Raw genomic sequence first — 16,973 nt, 5'->3', positions numbered from 1 at the left:
AGCAGCATTTTACCGTACTTCACTCACAAGTTGTGCATAAATCACGTGATATATATTGTTAGTTAATCGGGCAGATATCTACTGCTAACACGAGCACTATGCAGAAAGCAGAGCAAACAACCACAGCTCTTTACAGCTGCACCTGTTAAGAAAACAAAGCATTAAGTTTGTGCAATTACTGCCTGTCAGTTTAGTTTGTGACAAAACATTTTGCAGTGGTTACATATGGTTTATTACTGCATAATATAATAAAATAGAAGTTTAATTTGTTTCATAAAGTACAAGTTGATTTTATAATGCCTACATCTTTAGCATTTTGTCTTTTTAAGTTGAATAAGAGACTATTTTCCCCAATATATTTCATCGAGGATTTAAAAAAGTCAAAAAATCTCGTCTCGTTCTCGTGAACTCAGTCTCTTGTCTCGTTTCGTGGGATAAGTGTCTTGTCACACCCCTAATATAAAGACGTGCAGTTGCAGAACAACTCGGCCACACCGCATGCATCAGATGCGCGTATACGCAGCATATAAGCTTATGTTTATTAAGGGAAAACAAATGATTGCGTCATGTTGTCAGCCACTCTCTCACCATAACCCGCAGAGGCACAGATATAAGTACATATCATGTTATATGCTTATATGGTATGTATCATGTGAGGGGAATAAAATCACGGATGGTACACAGGCATGCCTGTCGCTGTTGCATTACAATGAACGCTGCTTATGCGACGCGAAGGCTCTGCTCATGCATCCAGTGTGAAACAGCAGCGCACCGGACACGCATCTACTCCTAATGCAAGATGAGCCAATTTTAACTTTATTAACAAAATGTGGCCTTTGAACGTTAATAAATGAATATGCTCCGTATCACATATGAATGTCTTTCCTCATAGTGAACGTCCTGGATATCTTGATTGACAGGAGTGTCGTCCAATCATAGGTATTCCATTCCAACAAAAGACCTACCTTTTCCAGTTTGACTGTTTTGTTGTTTATTTATTTATATATGTATACTTTATTAATATTACATATAGGAATTTATAGCAGTGTTTCCCATAGGATTTTGACAGACTTGTGGTGCTGGTGACATCACAAACTAATTAGCATATTTGTGATGTCATCATGTCGGGTTAGCACGTTTTATTAATGTCACAAACTAATTAGCATAAAGTAGCACTTTTTTGACAAGAAAAAGTTGACAAAAGCTCTTTTTTAGTAAAAAAACGCCCGCAGCGTTTGGTTACAAACAGCAGCCGAACGCCATGACTTCGTGCACGAAGGCAGCCCATAGAAAAGGCAGCGTAACGGAAGTCTATTTGAATTATAAACAGAGAGCATCTTTGCAATAACTAAGCCCATATTTAAAAACTACAATACTAATTTCTCGATAGAAATGCAATTAGAAGTTGAAGAAGCGCTATATAAATAAAGTTGACTTGACTTGTGTTTTCTGATTTGTCGTTTTGTTTTCTGACTTGTTATTTTGTTTCCCGAATTGTTGTGGTGTTTTATGGTTTACTATTTTGTTTTTAGATTTGATATTGCATTTTCAAAATTGTAATTGTGATTTTTGCTTTTGTTTGCTTTTAGATTTGTTATTAGTTTTGCATTTGTTGTTTTGTTTTGCACTTCACGGCCACCGTAGTGCAGACAGAGTTAATACGTTTGATTCCCAGTGACAGACTTAAATAGTACAGCTTGAATGCATTGTAAATTGCTTCATATAAAAGCATGAGCCAAATGCATAAATGTTAATATAATGCATTATAAAAAACTGTAGTTTTGTTCTGTTGTATGTTTTGTCTCACTTTCAGTACATGTATCATATCTTGATGGGAAAGGCAACCTTGAACCTCAAGCCACAGGTAAACCTTCTTGAACCTCAAGGCCAGTGTTAGAATTAAAAGGGGCTTGGGCTGGGGGGGTCCCAGACCTCCTATAAGCATAATGCCGAAAACAATGAACTTGGGAGTCCCCCTGATTTTTCATTAAAACTAGACGAACCATCATAAAAGGCACATTAAAATAATTCTGAAATAATGTTATTGTTTAATATATTGGCCAGCCCAATTTGGTGTTGGGTATTAGACACTAAACACTTCTGTTCTTCTGTTCTTAAGTACCCACTGCTGTTCAGTCTCTATCAGATGATCTGCTTAAGTATTACCAACAAGTAACTCGAGCCATTTTAGGAGAGGACCCACATCTCATGAAGGTACTCTTTTATTCACTTTACTACTAATCTGAAACTTACAGCATTCAAATATACACTTTCTTTTGGGGATGCACGATCAATTATCGGCCGATAAATTATCATTTTTAATGTTATCAGTTTCATCAATAATAACATTTAGGTAGATATATTATAGCCGATAAATCATAAATAATTTCCTCTGGTTAAACTTCTTTAGCTGCACCCTGCTCACAGGTAAGATACAGTGCAGTGTTATCTTACTGTCATGATAATTCACTTACTGCTATTAGCAGAACATTGTTGATGTAGGTACAGTATGTAGATACAGTATTAACGAATGTGTAAATTATAGGAACAAAAGCATATTGCTTGAATCAGACTGCTGTCTGCATTCTTTCGGTTTTGAGACCTGTTAGAATTGTGGCTATTAAGAACGTTTTTCTGGGTTGCTTTGGAAGAACATCTTTAATTTGTTTATTAAATAAAAAATGTACCAGAAAAGTTTGAAGGTTAAAGAATCGTTAACTAGTGTAAAGTAGGCTATGTACATGATTTTTAGGGGAAAAAAGATCTAATGGTCACCTTGTTTTCTGCAGTGAATGTTTTCAAATTAAAGCAGTTGTCCACTTTTTGCCTTTTATTTCAGTCTTAAGGAATTTTACATTAATATTTAGATACTGTATATCGCCCAATATATTGGTTATCACCTAAGGATTATCATTATCGACCAAAAATTACATATCAGTGCATCCCTACTTTCTATTCCAGACAAAAACTGTTTGCGTTCTCTTACTGAAATCTTTTTCACTAGGTAGCTCTGCTAGACCTTCAGTACAATTCAAAGATTGCTGCCCTCCTGCCATACTTTGTATATGTCATCAGTGGGGTATGACAGTTTTGTCCAAGAAGTACAGGTTTTTTATATTACGTATATACATTTTAGCTTGTATAATACCATTTTACTTAGATATCCATATATTTACTGAAAAAAAATACTAGGTTCAGTCAAGTTCAGTGGTGTAAGAATGGTTCTTTTTATAATTTTTATTGTCCTCTTTGCCTTTTCAGGTAAAGTCAGTAAGTCATGACCTGGACCAGTTAAACAGACTTTTACATATGGTGAAAAGTTTGGTGCAGAACCCGTATCTGTACCTGGGCTCATATGTACGTAGTTTGGTGTCCAGTGTCATGTATTGCATCTTGGAGCCTCTAGCTGCCTCCATCAATCCTCTCAATGACCACTGGACCCTGAGAGACTATGCTGCCCTGCTTTTGAGCCACATCTTCTGGTATATAGAGATTGTTTCAAAACCTAAAACTGAACTGAACTCCATCTATAGCCAGCTGGCTTTTAAGGAGACATTCTAATCAAAATGGCACTCATCTAATACTCCAAGCTAATTTCGATGCAGTTCATGTTGGGATATTTGCTAAGCTTAACAACACTGTACACAAGCACTACTTTAAGGCACGTTTGTTAGGTTTCAAAGAATAAAACAACAATTTGTTGTCAAACTTGTCCATAGTAAATGTAATGAACTACACCTGTGTTTTCTCCGATCAGTGCTTTTGGTTCTTTTTTACTTATACAGAGACATTTTATAGAGACTGTCAAATCAAACTGCTTACAGAAATCATTTAATTTTTAAAGTGTTACAAATTCAGAACCCTGTTTGCTGTGATCATTTTTTGACTACAAACATTGATTAGCACTCCCCATTCTGACTTTTAGGACACATGGCGATCTTGTGAGTGGGCTGTACCATCAGATCTTGCTTTCTCTGCAAAAGGTTCTTTCTGATCCCGTTCGACCTCTCTGTTCCCACTATGGAGCTGTAGTGGGTTTGCATGCTCTCGGCTGGAAGGTAAAGTCCCAGCAATACAAACACAATTTATCTTCTGAATGATGTGGGAACGTGATATCAGCAACGCAATGCATTCTGGGATTTTAGGACACAGACACTGCAGTAGAGACTGGGAAATAGTGGAGGTAGATTTTTAAATGTTTATTATACTTTTAAAAACACATTAGAATGCAGAACACTTTCTGTGTCATGAACTGCCATATCTGCTCTCACGACCTGAGTGGAAAACGGATCTGAAATGAAGCCGCGAATTTTCCGCTTTTCAGCTTAGAAACAACACAATGGTGAAAGTGCAACTGAATGAAAGTAAACAACTTGACCAAATGTGGCCTTGTCATTAGTATTTATTAGAGGTCGACTGAGATTGGATTTTGCTGATAACGATAACTAAGGTGGGCAGTACCTGCTGATAACGGTTCATTAAGAATAGTGTTATGTTTTGATTCAGAATCAATAAAAAGACTAAGTAAAATAGCTTTGAAGTTTATTAGGCTGCAACAATAAACAGTATTGCCAGAGCCATGAAACTGTAATACATAAAAACACCTAAATATTAACTACATTGATAAGTATTGAACTAACCTGTATGGTTTAAAGAAAAATTATAAGTAGGCTTTTATCGATATACCTTACAGTGATACCTCTACTATCGATACATTTTTAAATCATGTCATATACATACGGCCAAAAGAAAGTGGAAGCGAGCATGGCGAAAAATATAAGAACGCTTTGAGCTCTCAGAGCTGATGTGTGGGTGTGCTTTGGTTTTAAAAAATAAGTCATGGAGTAATGAGTTTTATAAAATAAATGCTGTTTGTAAGCTTCGCAAGTCATGACCCATCAAGTCACTTGTCTACTTCAGTGCATTAGACAAAAAGTTTATTCCAAAAAGTAACAATGACATTTATTTTGCTTTCACGGATGTGACACCAGCTCATTTACTGCACGGATGGACCTAGGGGTTTTATACTGCCCATGTTCATTGTTTTAACTTTAATGCACCACAACAGCCAAGTGACTTGCGTGAGCCACCTTATTCCCCTGTGCTACCCACTTGAGGGGCACAATCCACAGTTTGGGAACACGGCAAACTTGACCGTGACTGCTGGCGAGTCACCCCGAAACTCAATACAAAGGCAAGCGCAAACGTTTTTATATGCCAATGTTAATTTATCCGCTAACGTGAGCTGCTGCATAACGTGATATGCAACATAAAGTAAGCCAAAAACAACCACCTCTGTACCGATTAGAGAAGTGATGAAGTGAGTCGTACTGCACATTAAAAGATTGAATGACATGCTAAAAATCGAACAAAGTATGCGTGAGTTTTGAGTCTGAATAAACGCTATATCAAATTCACTAAAGACGTGATTGTGACCAGGGGCGTCATGCCAAGGGGGCACAGTGTGCTCAACACACAGAAACATGTCCTGTATGTACAAATACATACATTTAAAGCAATGTTATTGAGAACATCTCTTAAGCGTAATCAAAACATCACACAAACCATCTAATTGTAAAAAAACATTATGTACATTTTAAGGTAAAATCTGGTGTATTTTGAGAACAAATATCTTGAGCACAAAAGTAAAAGCAAAAAAATGAAGCAATTAGTTACCCTTTGTTAAACTATATTTAATACAAATCTATTGTCGATTATAAAATTCCTTCTATTATGAAACAAAAATATATAATGCAATATATTACATAATGAAAAGTATCAACTCTTTATGTATTATTTAATATATTATTTTAACTAATATAGCACTCTATGTATTGATTTTATATATTATTTATAGTTAATTTAGTGGAAAATATATTTTCTTTAAGAGTATTGTCAGTCTTCGCACCATGAAATTGAAGTGTTGATACTGTAACATAAAAGTTATTCACTTTAAATGATGCTACCTGCATGCCAACTACCAAAAGGTGTGTTTGACTGTGCAGACTAAACCAACGAGCCATTTAAAAACATACGAGGCAGCATGTTCTCACAGTAGTTGCTGATATACACGGATTGGTTTGGGCAGCGCCGCTTTAAGTCAAAAACCCATTTCATGCGTCCAGATCTTGCACCAGCGTTTGGTCGCGGGATCTAAATGAAAGTGGGAGACAAATGCTTTGCCTAAACGACGGCATTGTTGCGCTGTTGCTTCTGTAGCCGGATTGATAAATGTTAAGCTCCTGTACGTGATCAAAACGGCGAAAATGTCCAAACGATGATGAGGGTGCAGCACATAATTGATAGTTTCTTTCTATAGAATCTCGCAACTGATTAATAGATGCCTAACTCGTCATTTGGATGTTGCATGCAAAACTTACTAGATATTATTGCTGGCGGGCCTGTTGCCGACCCCTGCTGTATAGCATGACACAGTAGGCTGGGGTTCTAATCCAACTCTCGAGTTTGTTTTCAATAAGATAATTATTTACAACTTATTGCGTAATTTTTAATGCACAACAATACTGGGGTGCAAATAGTAACGTTATTTTTATAAGTATCAATAGCATCTGACTACTATTTCAACATATTCCAAAGAAAATACAGCTATTTTTTTCTGTTAGAGTAAAAAGCATTGCTGCCTTGGGCGGCTATTTGTAACATTACTCTGTGTGAATAGACACTCCGTAAATGAAAATGTTTTATCAAAAATAAATATAATACATTTTATTAATGTGTCTATTCTCTAATATCCATTGAAAACATTAATAACATTACGCAGCTAGTTTTTGTACAACAGATTGTGCTTTGGCTGTAGGCATACATATTACATGCGTGTTTGTTTTTAACTATTATTGACAAATGCCCACCTATACTACAGTCATGACATTTAAACATTTTTTCATATTTTGTCTCACATTGTCCTTACCACTTGAGCTAATAGGCTAGTAAGACTACTAATGTTAGTGCGCTCTTGTCTGAAAAATACTGCTGTTCTCCATTAATGCAGCAAACAGTCAACAAATTATTACTTGTCAACATGTCCTGTGTACTGCAATGTGCTCTACCTTGTCATTGTCAAACTTAAAAATAATGTAGCCTATTCCGCTCCGTGCATAGTGTAGTCTGACGTTTGCGTCTCCACCAGGCTGTCAGTATTATTTTTATTTCTGCCTCTAGAGGTCGCAATTTTACTCTGTTCTCTCATTCCATATCACAGTAAAGCTTTCCCTGCTAGGATAGTTCTCGTTCTCGGGGCCGATTTATTGGCAAAAAGGATGAATCGGTCGACCTCTAGTATTTATTATTACAGTTTCATAATATCTGATCTGCTAGAATTTATAAGAAATGTGCAATATATTAGGGCGGTCAATAGATTAATTTTAATCGCAATTAATCGCACACTTTTCGTGCGATTAACTGCGATTGATCACACAAGTATAGTGAAATTAAACGTACACTATTTATTTTGTTTAACATGTTTATTTTAGTGCTGTCAATCGATTAAAAAAAATAACTAACTAATCACACAGATTCTTTTTAAATATGCTTTTACATCTAATAATTTCACATTTTATCTCCAAATTAATGTAGAAACAAAACATTTCTTTAACGGCATCATTTTATGAATGAAAGCCAACATTCTAATATTGCAACTGATGTCTGTCTAACAGGTAGTGAAATATAAAGGAAATAAAGTTCTCAAACACTTTAGAGTCTTTGCTAAATACATGAAATACAAAAGAGTCCTCATTAAAGCTACAAATCACATTGATTTCTTCTTTTCTTTTGTTCTTTGATTAACATTAGTGACTGGAGTCACAGCAGCACGTTTAAGAACGCGGCCCCTTTAACAGCTGCCGCTCTAAGTAGGTCTATTGAGCTTCCTATTTTAACTACTCTTTGCTTTAATTTAAGACTTATTTAACTCGTTGAAGACTGTGCTTGTGAATATTCTAGACAAAATGTGCTTTCTGGCATAATCTTGTGTGTTTTTGTTCATTCAAGCACTTTCCTGTAGCTCAGTGGGTTAGAGCATGGCGCTAACAACGCCAAGTTCGTGTGTTCGATCCCAGGGGATTGCACATAATTAGAAACAAATGTATAGGATAGTGCAATATTATTATATAAGTCGCTTTGGATAAAAGCGTCTGACAAATGCATAAATGTAAATGAAAGAGAAGTTAATACTGGTGCGCTTTCTGACAGATTCTGACACCTTTAGCCCATGTGTACACCAGACGGATGCTGTCAATCTATACTGGACATGTCAATGCAACCATTTCAAATCACGCCTAAATAGTTTAAAGTCCTTTATATGAAAAAGAGCGTGATTATATAATGTAACTCTAGACAATGATGACAGAAAAAACGGATGTTGCGTTAATGGAGAAGTGATGAAGTGAGTTGAAGTTGACAGCCCATATATTTATATTAGGGCTGTCAATCGATTAAAATATTTAATCGCGATAAATCGCACGATTGTAATGAGTTAACTCGTGATTAATCGCAACTTAATCGCACATTTTTATCCATTATAAATGTACCTTAAATGAATACTTTTCAAGTTTTTAATACTCTAATCAACATGGGCATGGACAAATATTGATGCTTTATGCAAATGTATATTGTTTATTATTAGTGAAACCATACTCAACATAGAGCATGAAGACTAGACATGTTTCAAAGGTCATAGATGTTTTTCAAAGAACTTGTACATGTCTATTAAACACATGAAAAAAACTGGAAAAACACAGGTTCCCATTACTTCTTTCTTTGCACTGAGCTATTTACTTACACAAGCATGTTTACATTTTCGCAACTGTGATAGCTCGGTGGAGGCTGTGTGCAATGCAAGGCATATGCTCGAACGGAAGCTGCCTGGCCGCGGCAATCATGTTGCGTGCACTATCGGTGGTCAGTGGGCTAATTTTGAATTCAATATTCCACTGTCTGGCTACCTGCAGAAAGTGCTCAGCGCAAACGTTAGCATAGTGCCTCTCGTCTGTCTTCATAACGGTCAAAGCGTACGACCGTAGTTTCCAGTGTGTGTCAAAATAATCAGCCACCCCCAGGTAGCTATGGTTACTGAGGGAAGTCCAGTAATCTCTGGTGAGCGCAACCGTGTTTGTCTGTCTTATCGCCTCCTCGACTTTCGCTTTCTCCTCTTCGTAAGAGTCGTGAATCTTGCTTGTAACAGTGGCTCTCGAAGGTAGTTCATATGTGTAATCGTTAGATGCGATGCGAATAATTTCAAGTAGACCCTCGTCCTCCACTACATTAACTGGCCTACATGCTGTAGCCACCCATTTAGCTATCGATGTGGTGAGTCTGTTGCTTGTGAAGTTGTCCATCCGTCTCTGCTGAAAACAATCTAGTGTGGTCTGCCGCGAGGAGAGGAGAGCTCTCTGCGTCAGTTGTATGCTTCGCCATCAAGTGATATTTTAAACTCGACGTGCTGCGGTGATAGCTTAATTCACATCGACAATAAATGCAGATCACTTTAGTCTTGTCGACAGAACCATCAGACATCGTTTTATATATGAATTTTACGTTCAGAAGACCTATTTATTTCTCCATTTCTGTTTGCTGCTGCATCGTTTACTTTCTCAAACTACGGGCAAGGCCAAGGGTCAAACAGAAAATGCGCGCTGCGTTAATCGCACGTTAATAAAATTAGTGCCGTTAAAAGGAATTTGCGTTAACGTGTTATTAACGCGTTAATTTTGACAGCCCTAATGTATATATATATAAATTTGCAAAATACCTTTAGATATGTGATATAGCTCTTTGCGATCACTCAGTGTCCATAAGGGAGCTCTACTTTGAATGAACAAGTGATTCAAATATTAGTCTATTTATTCTAAGCAAGTGCAAGCAGCTCTTAAAAAGTTTTAACGTACACACAGTAATTTTTTCCTCTGATGATTTGTATTTGCAAAACATGGCGGTGACTGCCCAGAATGAAATGCACAATGACGTAGATTCAATGTTACACTGGTTTGTCTGTGTTTTTTCCGGCACAGGCTGTTGAACGAGTGCTGTATCCTCACCTGCCTGCCTACTGGGCAAATTTACAAGCTGTGTTAGATGATTACTCCGTGTCCAATGCTCAAGTGAAAGCAGACGGCCACAAAGTCTATGGAGCCATTCTGGTAATTACAGTGTTTCCTTTAAGGATGTTAAGATAAATATGTATGCATGATGTCATTATTGAAAACCCCATGAAACAAACAAAAGCTTTGCATCACCTTGAACAGATGTATTTTTTTCAGGTCGATTTAAGACACATTTTTCAAGGTTTTTTCCACCATTTGCGAATAATGGAGGCTGTTTTGAAGTCTTTTGGTATTATTTCGGGTGCTGGGTCATATCCATAAATTACCGGGAGTCTCCAGTTTGTTTATTTGTTTGTTTATCATGGAAACTCTCGTAGCATTTGAGACCCGCGATCGCTGTGATATGCTGTCCGGTTCGCGATCACGGGTTTTAAATACTGACAGGTACGGATATCATTAAACACCATACAACTATAGGCTATACAAATTATATGCAAAGCCTAGCCATCACATCTGGGAAATAAGTCAGTAAATTTGAGTAAATTCTGCGGAGACAAACAACAAGCTTTATTTAGCCGGAGAACACACGTAAGAAAGTCAGTAAGCAGATATTCCTAGGGACGTGATCGTCCGATGAGATCCCCGCGCTGCAGGTGGGCAAAATCAGCCGGTGAGCAGGACAACACGGCCGTGCCGATGATCCCACGAAGCGGCAGGCGGGAGGTGGGTGCCCGGTAGGGAGAGGCTGCAGATAATAGTAAGTCCTCTGGTTGTAGGGCGGGCTGCTCGCCGTAAATGTCTATAGCGTTGGAGTCTGAGACAAGATTGTTGGCGTGAGAATATTGCTAGGGTCGAACAAGACTAAGACAAGGCTATGAAAAGACTGAGACTAGACTAGGAATTAGCAAGAAGCCAAAACATGGCGCAATTACACACAACGATCTGACAAAGGACGAGAGAACACGAGGTAAACCTCAATGAGGTAATGAATGGGATAGCAAGGAGGGCGGGGCAGGGATGCGCACATGGGGAACTGTCAAACACACACACGAGGAAAATAACAGAAATTGGCCGGGTCAGACCGAGGACATGACAAAAATCACAGGCTTCATTTATCCCGTGCGAATGCGCAACATGAAATACAGATGTGGGGAGGTAATTTCTAAATCACACGAGGTCGCCAGATAATACTAATCCTGTGCGAATGGGGCTTTAGTTTGAGATTATTTAACCCATCACAGACCGAATATGCAGGCTTTTTTGTTAATTCTGAGCTAATTTTTTCCTGAAAAATTTGCGGATTTCAGTGTCAGAGCCTACAAGAGAAGCTTACTGATTGGTGCGAAGTAGGGATGTTCCTCCCCTTTTTTCCTTCCCGATACCGATTCTGATACCTGGGTTCAGGGTATCAGCCGATACCGAGTACTGATCCGATACCAGGGTGCGTATCTGTATACAGCTGTATATACTAGCCCTGTGTGAATTGATATAATTATTTTATGGTGTGCTTTAGACTTATCTCTTAATAAAACATGAACAAATGCATACAGTAAATTAGAGAGTATTTTTATTATCTGATAGACATTTGACAGTAATATTTATTTTTCTTAAGTCGCAGTTTTACTGGCTGGTTGGTCCACTCTGAAATACTGCCAAACAGCGCTAGCACTGGGGATGGGCATTTTTCAATAATTTCATATTAGAATATTTGAGCTCATAAAAAACGAATATTCGTTTATTTAAATTAAGTGAAAAAATACGTAATTTGTTTCGTTTTTATTTTGTCACAATTTCACATCAAGCTTATAACTATCATTAAACATTCATAATGCACTAATATTAGATCCTGTATATAGGGTTTTTAATTTTGAAAAGATTAGCAACTTTGGAAAAAAATACATAAAAACTGCATTTAAACCTGCTCGAAGCGAAATCATACAAAAACCAAACATACAAAACAAAACGCATATTGAAAGTCTGTGATATATGGTTATCTTGTTTATTTTGTTTAACATGTTCTTGATATGAAAAACAAGCATAATACAGTAGGTCTATTTTACTCTGTTGAAAGTCTGTTCAACAAGCTGACAGTTTACAAGCCGACAGCGGAGAATGTGAATAATGCGTTGCGTTGCTCTTCTCTAACTCCCGGTAACAAAACCCAGATCTGACAAGAATATCTGGCTTTATTGTTTATAATGTTGATAATAAATAAAGTAAACAGGCTTCTTGATACCTCCATACCGACTGTTAATTGATCCTAAAAACAAAGACGGAGCCATTTTAGTGCTTGTTGTTTATTACGTGACTGGCATTTGAGGAAGAATGACTAATTCTGCTGATCACCACCGCAAATATTGTTTTCTTTGTCGTTTCATGGTCAGTGTCTTTCTTGTTTAGCTTTGCATTGCATTAACATCAATAAGTAAATTCAACTAAGCCTAACTAAAGAATTTCAACGCGTTTTAAAACAAACACCCATGCGGATTTATTTACAGGCTATAACTTGAAGGCGACGACCCTGAAGTTCTTAGGAGGAAAATGCAGGCTTTAGGTATGAAGAAAGGTACCAGTCTTATGCTAAGGCCAAATTTATTAACATTAGTTGCAGTGAAATGTACATTTTAATGTTTAAAGTTATTGAAATCAGCATTAGTTAGCCCAACATATTTCTAACGAACAAACAACCGCTCCGAAAAAGTCATGGTAATAAATAAATGAATCATCGAATCATTTAATATAACGTTGGTATTTTTATACCAACTTATATATAAGTAATGTAATGTTAACGAATTCTGTGGCTCACCAGTTTTTAAAACATTTTTGGTGATGTGAGCTGAACATAACACGTGAGCCGTCAGGCCGTCATCTTTAAATATTTAAACTAGCTTGCGATCTGACTGTAGAAAGATTTAGGACACATGCAAATTATTTTTTATATTTTCTGTACATTATAAAGTCATTATAAATGAAGTGAAGAAGCGTTAAATAAGACAAGACAATTCTAAACCTGTGGTGATGCAGTTTTTTTTAATGAAAAATAAAAATATTCAAATAGCATTTTTAATTTTCTAATAATTATTGCGGATCGAATATTTGTGTATGTCCCTAGCACATTTTCATTTCTTCTTCACAGCACAACTTTCTGTGTTTGCATTCTGAACAGTGAAGAAGCCTTGCCATTTGCAGCGTTAAGCAAAGCTAGCGGGCATAACTAGGTCCTGTTTAAGAAATTGGTATCGGATCGGTACATGGATTCAAGTACTCGGCGATTCCGATACCAGAATTTTATGTGGTATCGGTGGAATTTCCGATACTAGTATCGGTATCGGAACAACCCTAGTGCGAAGTATATATAGAATACACCAAACCAAATTGGTACTTGGAATTAAATTGAACCAACAGAAAATGTGCATGTCAAATATATATTTATTATATTATAAAATAGATACTGAATATTTTGTATGCAAAAATACACTGCCCGTCCAAAAAGTCACCACCTGGATTTAACTCAGGAAATGGGTAAGAGCCTCCCATTGGATTGGAGGTCTAGGTTCAGCAACATTATGTGCACAAAGAATGAGGTCAGCTGACTACCTGAACACTGAATGACCAGGTTATTGCATCAATGGGTTTTTTCTTCCATGATTGCATGGCATATTCCAAGATGACAGTGCCAGGATTAATCGGGCTCAAATTGTAAAGGAGTGGTTCAGGTAGCATGAGACATCATTTTCACACATGGATTGGCCACCACAGAGTCCAGACCTTAACCCCTTTGAGAATCTTTGGGATGTACTAGAGAAGACTTTCCGAGGACCGACTCTCCCATCATCAATACAAGAGCTTGGAGAAAAATGAATGCAACTCTGGACGGGAAGAAATGTTGGACTGGAAAACATTGCAGAAGCTTATCGAAACGATGCTATGGCGAATGTGTGCCGTAATCCAATTTTAAGGCGGTCCAACGAAATGTTAGTGTGTGACTTTTTTTGGACGGGCAGTGTATACATTTTGTTTATAGTGTTATATTAACAATACATTAAAGCAAAATGAAAGGGCTTGTGTTAATTCGTTCCCATGATTTCAGTGTTTATTATTGACACTTTTCCTCATGTTCACAACACAATATTAGTATAACTTCAAATAAAATGGAGCACTGTCTCAAATAATCGACAGTTAAATTGTTTTCTGAACTCCTCCGTAGTTAGTTAAGTTTAATTTAAAACGTCTCAAATATCAAATTGTTTGTCTTCAGTCTCTGTAGCGGCACAAATAAAACCAAAACCGCTTGGGAGCTGAGTGAGAAACTTCATGACTTGCCAATCATAGTAATACTTGCATTTTCAGTTTTATTAATCATGATGAAAATAAGAAGTACGATAAATGTACGATCAACAAAAAAATATGTGCTCCCGCACTCACCCCAATCATCCTCACAAACATAGGAACACATAGAACAACAGGGTTTCAATAAGGAGGTTCAACCAAGTCTAGGTTAAACCTTGAACTCAGAGTTGGTTTACTTAGAAATTAGAAACTTTGGTTTCAGAACAGCTGATTTGAGTTAGTTCAATTTACTCTGGGTAGGCTTGAGTTATCCCGCTTTCTCGGGTTTGACATACCTCACATTCTGAAACGGAAAACCCAGAGTTTCCCTCATTTCAGGGTTAATATACTCAAGAGTTTTCACTAAACCTCCTTTCTGAAACGGGCCCCAGGAGTTTAAACCCAACATATTTAGTGACACTCCCCCCCCACCCCCCTTCGTCACTTGACATTCACTTCATTACATGACTCCTACAGTCTCATTAATCCATCATAGCAAATAGCGAATCATAGGAGGCTAATGCACACATACTTGTCAGTGACGAACACTAAAATCTGCGGAATCCTGCTGATTTTTCTGTGGAGATCTACGGGCGCGTATTGTGACTTTCTTTTTTTAATTGCTGCAAATCTTCCATAAAATAAAACTATGCAACTTGTGCCATATATTTCAAACGTTCTGAAGGTAGACTGTAGAGTTTGGTAAGAAACTAACTGAAATGGCAAGGTTAGGTATTACATTTATGAAAATCTTGCATTGCAGTCCTGTGTGCGAGCGCACAGCAGCTCGAGTCGCGCACAAGGCTGCGCATCCTTTTGACGTATCAATTATAACACAAGACTTGCGTTATAAACATCATATGTGTTTTATTATCTCTGTTGTGCTCCGGTTGTCAGACAGTCATCTAATAATAGTTCTTGTGCAAATGTTAATGTGTAGGCATATACCAAAGTCAATGCATTACTCTTTCCTTTGTGTATTAGTGTTTAAAAATGTTTAATTTACAACTGATATAATGACCAAGATATGACAGCCGTAAAACCCTGCCATATACCCAATTGTTGCAAGGTGTAAGATAACTTATCTGCACACAGAGACTGACAATTGTTTCTTAATAGAAAATATTAAATCCCTCTTAGATAAAGGTGGTGTGGTTCGAGCCATGTTCCTTTATTTGAAGAATGCCTTTGATTCTGTCAATCACAAAATTCTTTTACAGTGTAAAACTCGAAGTTAACTTAACTCAATTTTTTTTAAAACTGATTACATAAGATTTTGAGGGAGTGTAACCTAAAAGCATTTAAATTAACAAGTCAACTATTTTGGATTAAGTACATTCAACTTGTTCTTTTTGAGTTCACAGTACACAAATTAATATCAAGTACTGACTGAAAACATTTTTATTACCTTAATCTTAAAGCATTTAATTTTTCAGTAATCATTTGTTCAATTAAGGTTTAGTTATTGGCTTAGTTTTACAGTTAAATTGTTTAATTATTGCAAGAAATGTATTCACTTTAAAACATTGCAAAAACATTCACATTTTGAAATAACAGAAGAACCCACACTAGTTAAGTTATTATTTTATTAAATAGCCATAAAACAAACAATACAACTGTTTCCCAGATATGGCTACAGTGTGGCAAGGTTTCTGTAATCCTTGGCATACATCCATGTGCAAGTGCACGTGTAAACACATCATCATTCAACAGTAACACATTTAAACTTTACATAAAAAACAAGTGTACTTTTGTAAGCATGCGTTAAATACTTTCGTAGGCATCTGTAAAATATTTTCAAACAAATAAAAACTTGACTTACACCTTACACATTAATTTGTAAGACTCGACACTCTGGGCCTTAACTTCTCATTCTGCATACCCACAAAGTCTTTATGGACAGTCAAATTTGTTAGACAACTCGTTTGGGTAGCCTATACACAGGGCCTAAATCACAGCAATGAGCATCAGCCAGTCTGACAATTTCTCTTGAGTTTTCTGTCAAAACAAAAACAAGAAAAATAATTGTTAATTTTATAGACTTAAACAAAATAAAACTTTAATATTCATTTCTGGACTTATTATTGATTAGTGATATTACTGATTAGTCTACAGTTAAATGGACCTATTAAATGGTTAGTTCTAGGGCTGCGACTAAAGATTATTTTGAAAAATTGATTAATTGGTCAATTATTTTTCCAATTAATTGATTTTTGGCTTATAATAACTAAATCAGAGATGAGAAAAGTATACACAACTGAACTCATTTGCCTTCCCCCAAAATGTTGTGGATGTCTCCCTAATTAACACCAAGGCTGAGTTGATTCAGGTGTGTCATATTAGAAGCAGCAGACAATAGTCTCTCCCAAGCATGGGAGGGATGGGGCGGTTGGCCAAGGAAATCATTTTGTTTGAAAAGTGAGATATTTGTCATTCAAATGTAGTGAAGTACTATTAAAAGTATCCAGAAAAAATAATACGCAAGTATAGAACAGATCTCAAAAAGTGTACTAAAGAGCAGTACTCAAGACTGACTTCCGACCTCTGAAGTAAATAAACCCCCAAATCAACACAACTATTTTATTA

At 36.7% G+C, this 16,973-nt stretch overlaps 1 protein-coding gene across 2 annotated transcripts in view; it reads left to right on the top strand.

Moving 5' to 3' along the window:
- taf6l (TAF6-like RNA polymerase II, p300/CBP-associated factor (PCAF)-associated factor) overlaps window positions 1-16,973 on the top strand; it is a 47,927-nt gene that overhangs the window by 18,168 nt on the left and 12,786 nt on the right. For both annotated transcript variants that reach the window (XM_057352618.1, XM_057352706.1), the window contains 6 exons: window positions 1,814-1,864; window positions 2,120-2,214; window positions 3,005-3,079; window positions 3,262-3,482; window positions 3,926-4,058; window positions 10,026-10,154. In XM_057352618.1, the coding sequence (XP_057208601.1) occupies window positions 1,814-1,864; window positions 2,120-2,214; window positions 3,005-3,079; window positions 3,262-3,482; window positions 3,926-4,058; window positions 10,026-10,154 (704 nt within the window). The remainder of the gene's footprint in view (window positions 1-1,813; window positions 1,865-2,119; window positions 2,215-3,004; window positions 3,080-3,261; window positions 3,483-3,925; window positions 4,059-10,025; window positions 10,155-16,973) is intronic.

Source organism: Triplophysa rosa, linkage group LG1 (genome assembly GCF_024868665.1).
Source record: "Triplophysa rosa linkage group LG1, Trosa_1v2, whole genome shotgun sequence".
NCBI lineage: Eukaryota > Metazoa > Chordata > Actinopteri > Cypriniformes > Nemacheilidae > Triplophysa > Triplophysa rosa.
The sequence above is the reverse complement of the archived record's forward strand: the minus strand, read 5'-3'. Positions and strand labels throughout refer to the sequence as shown.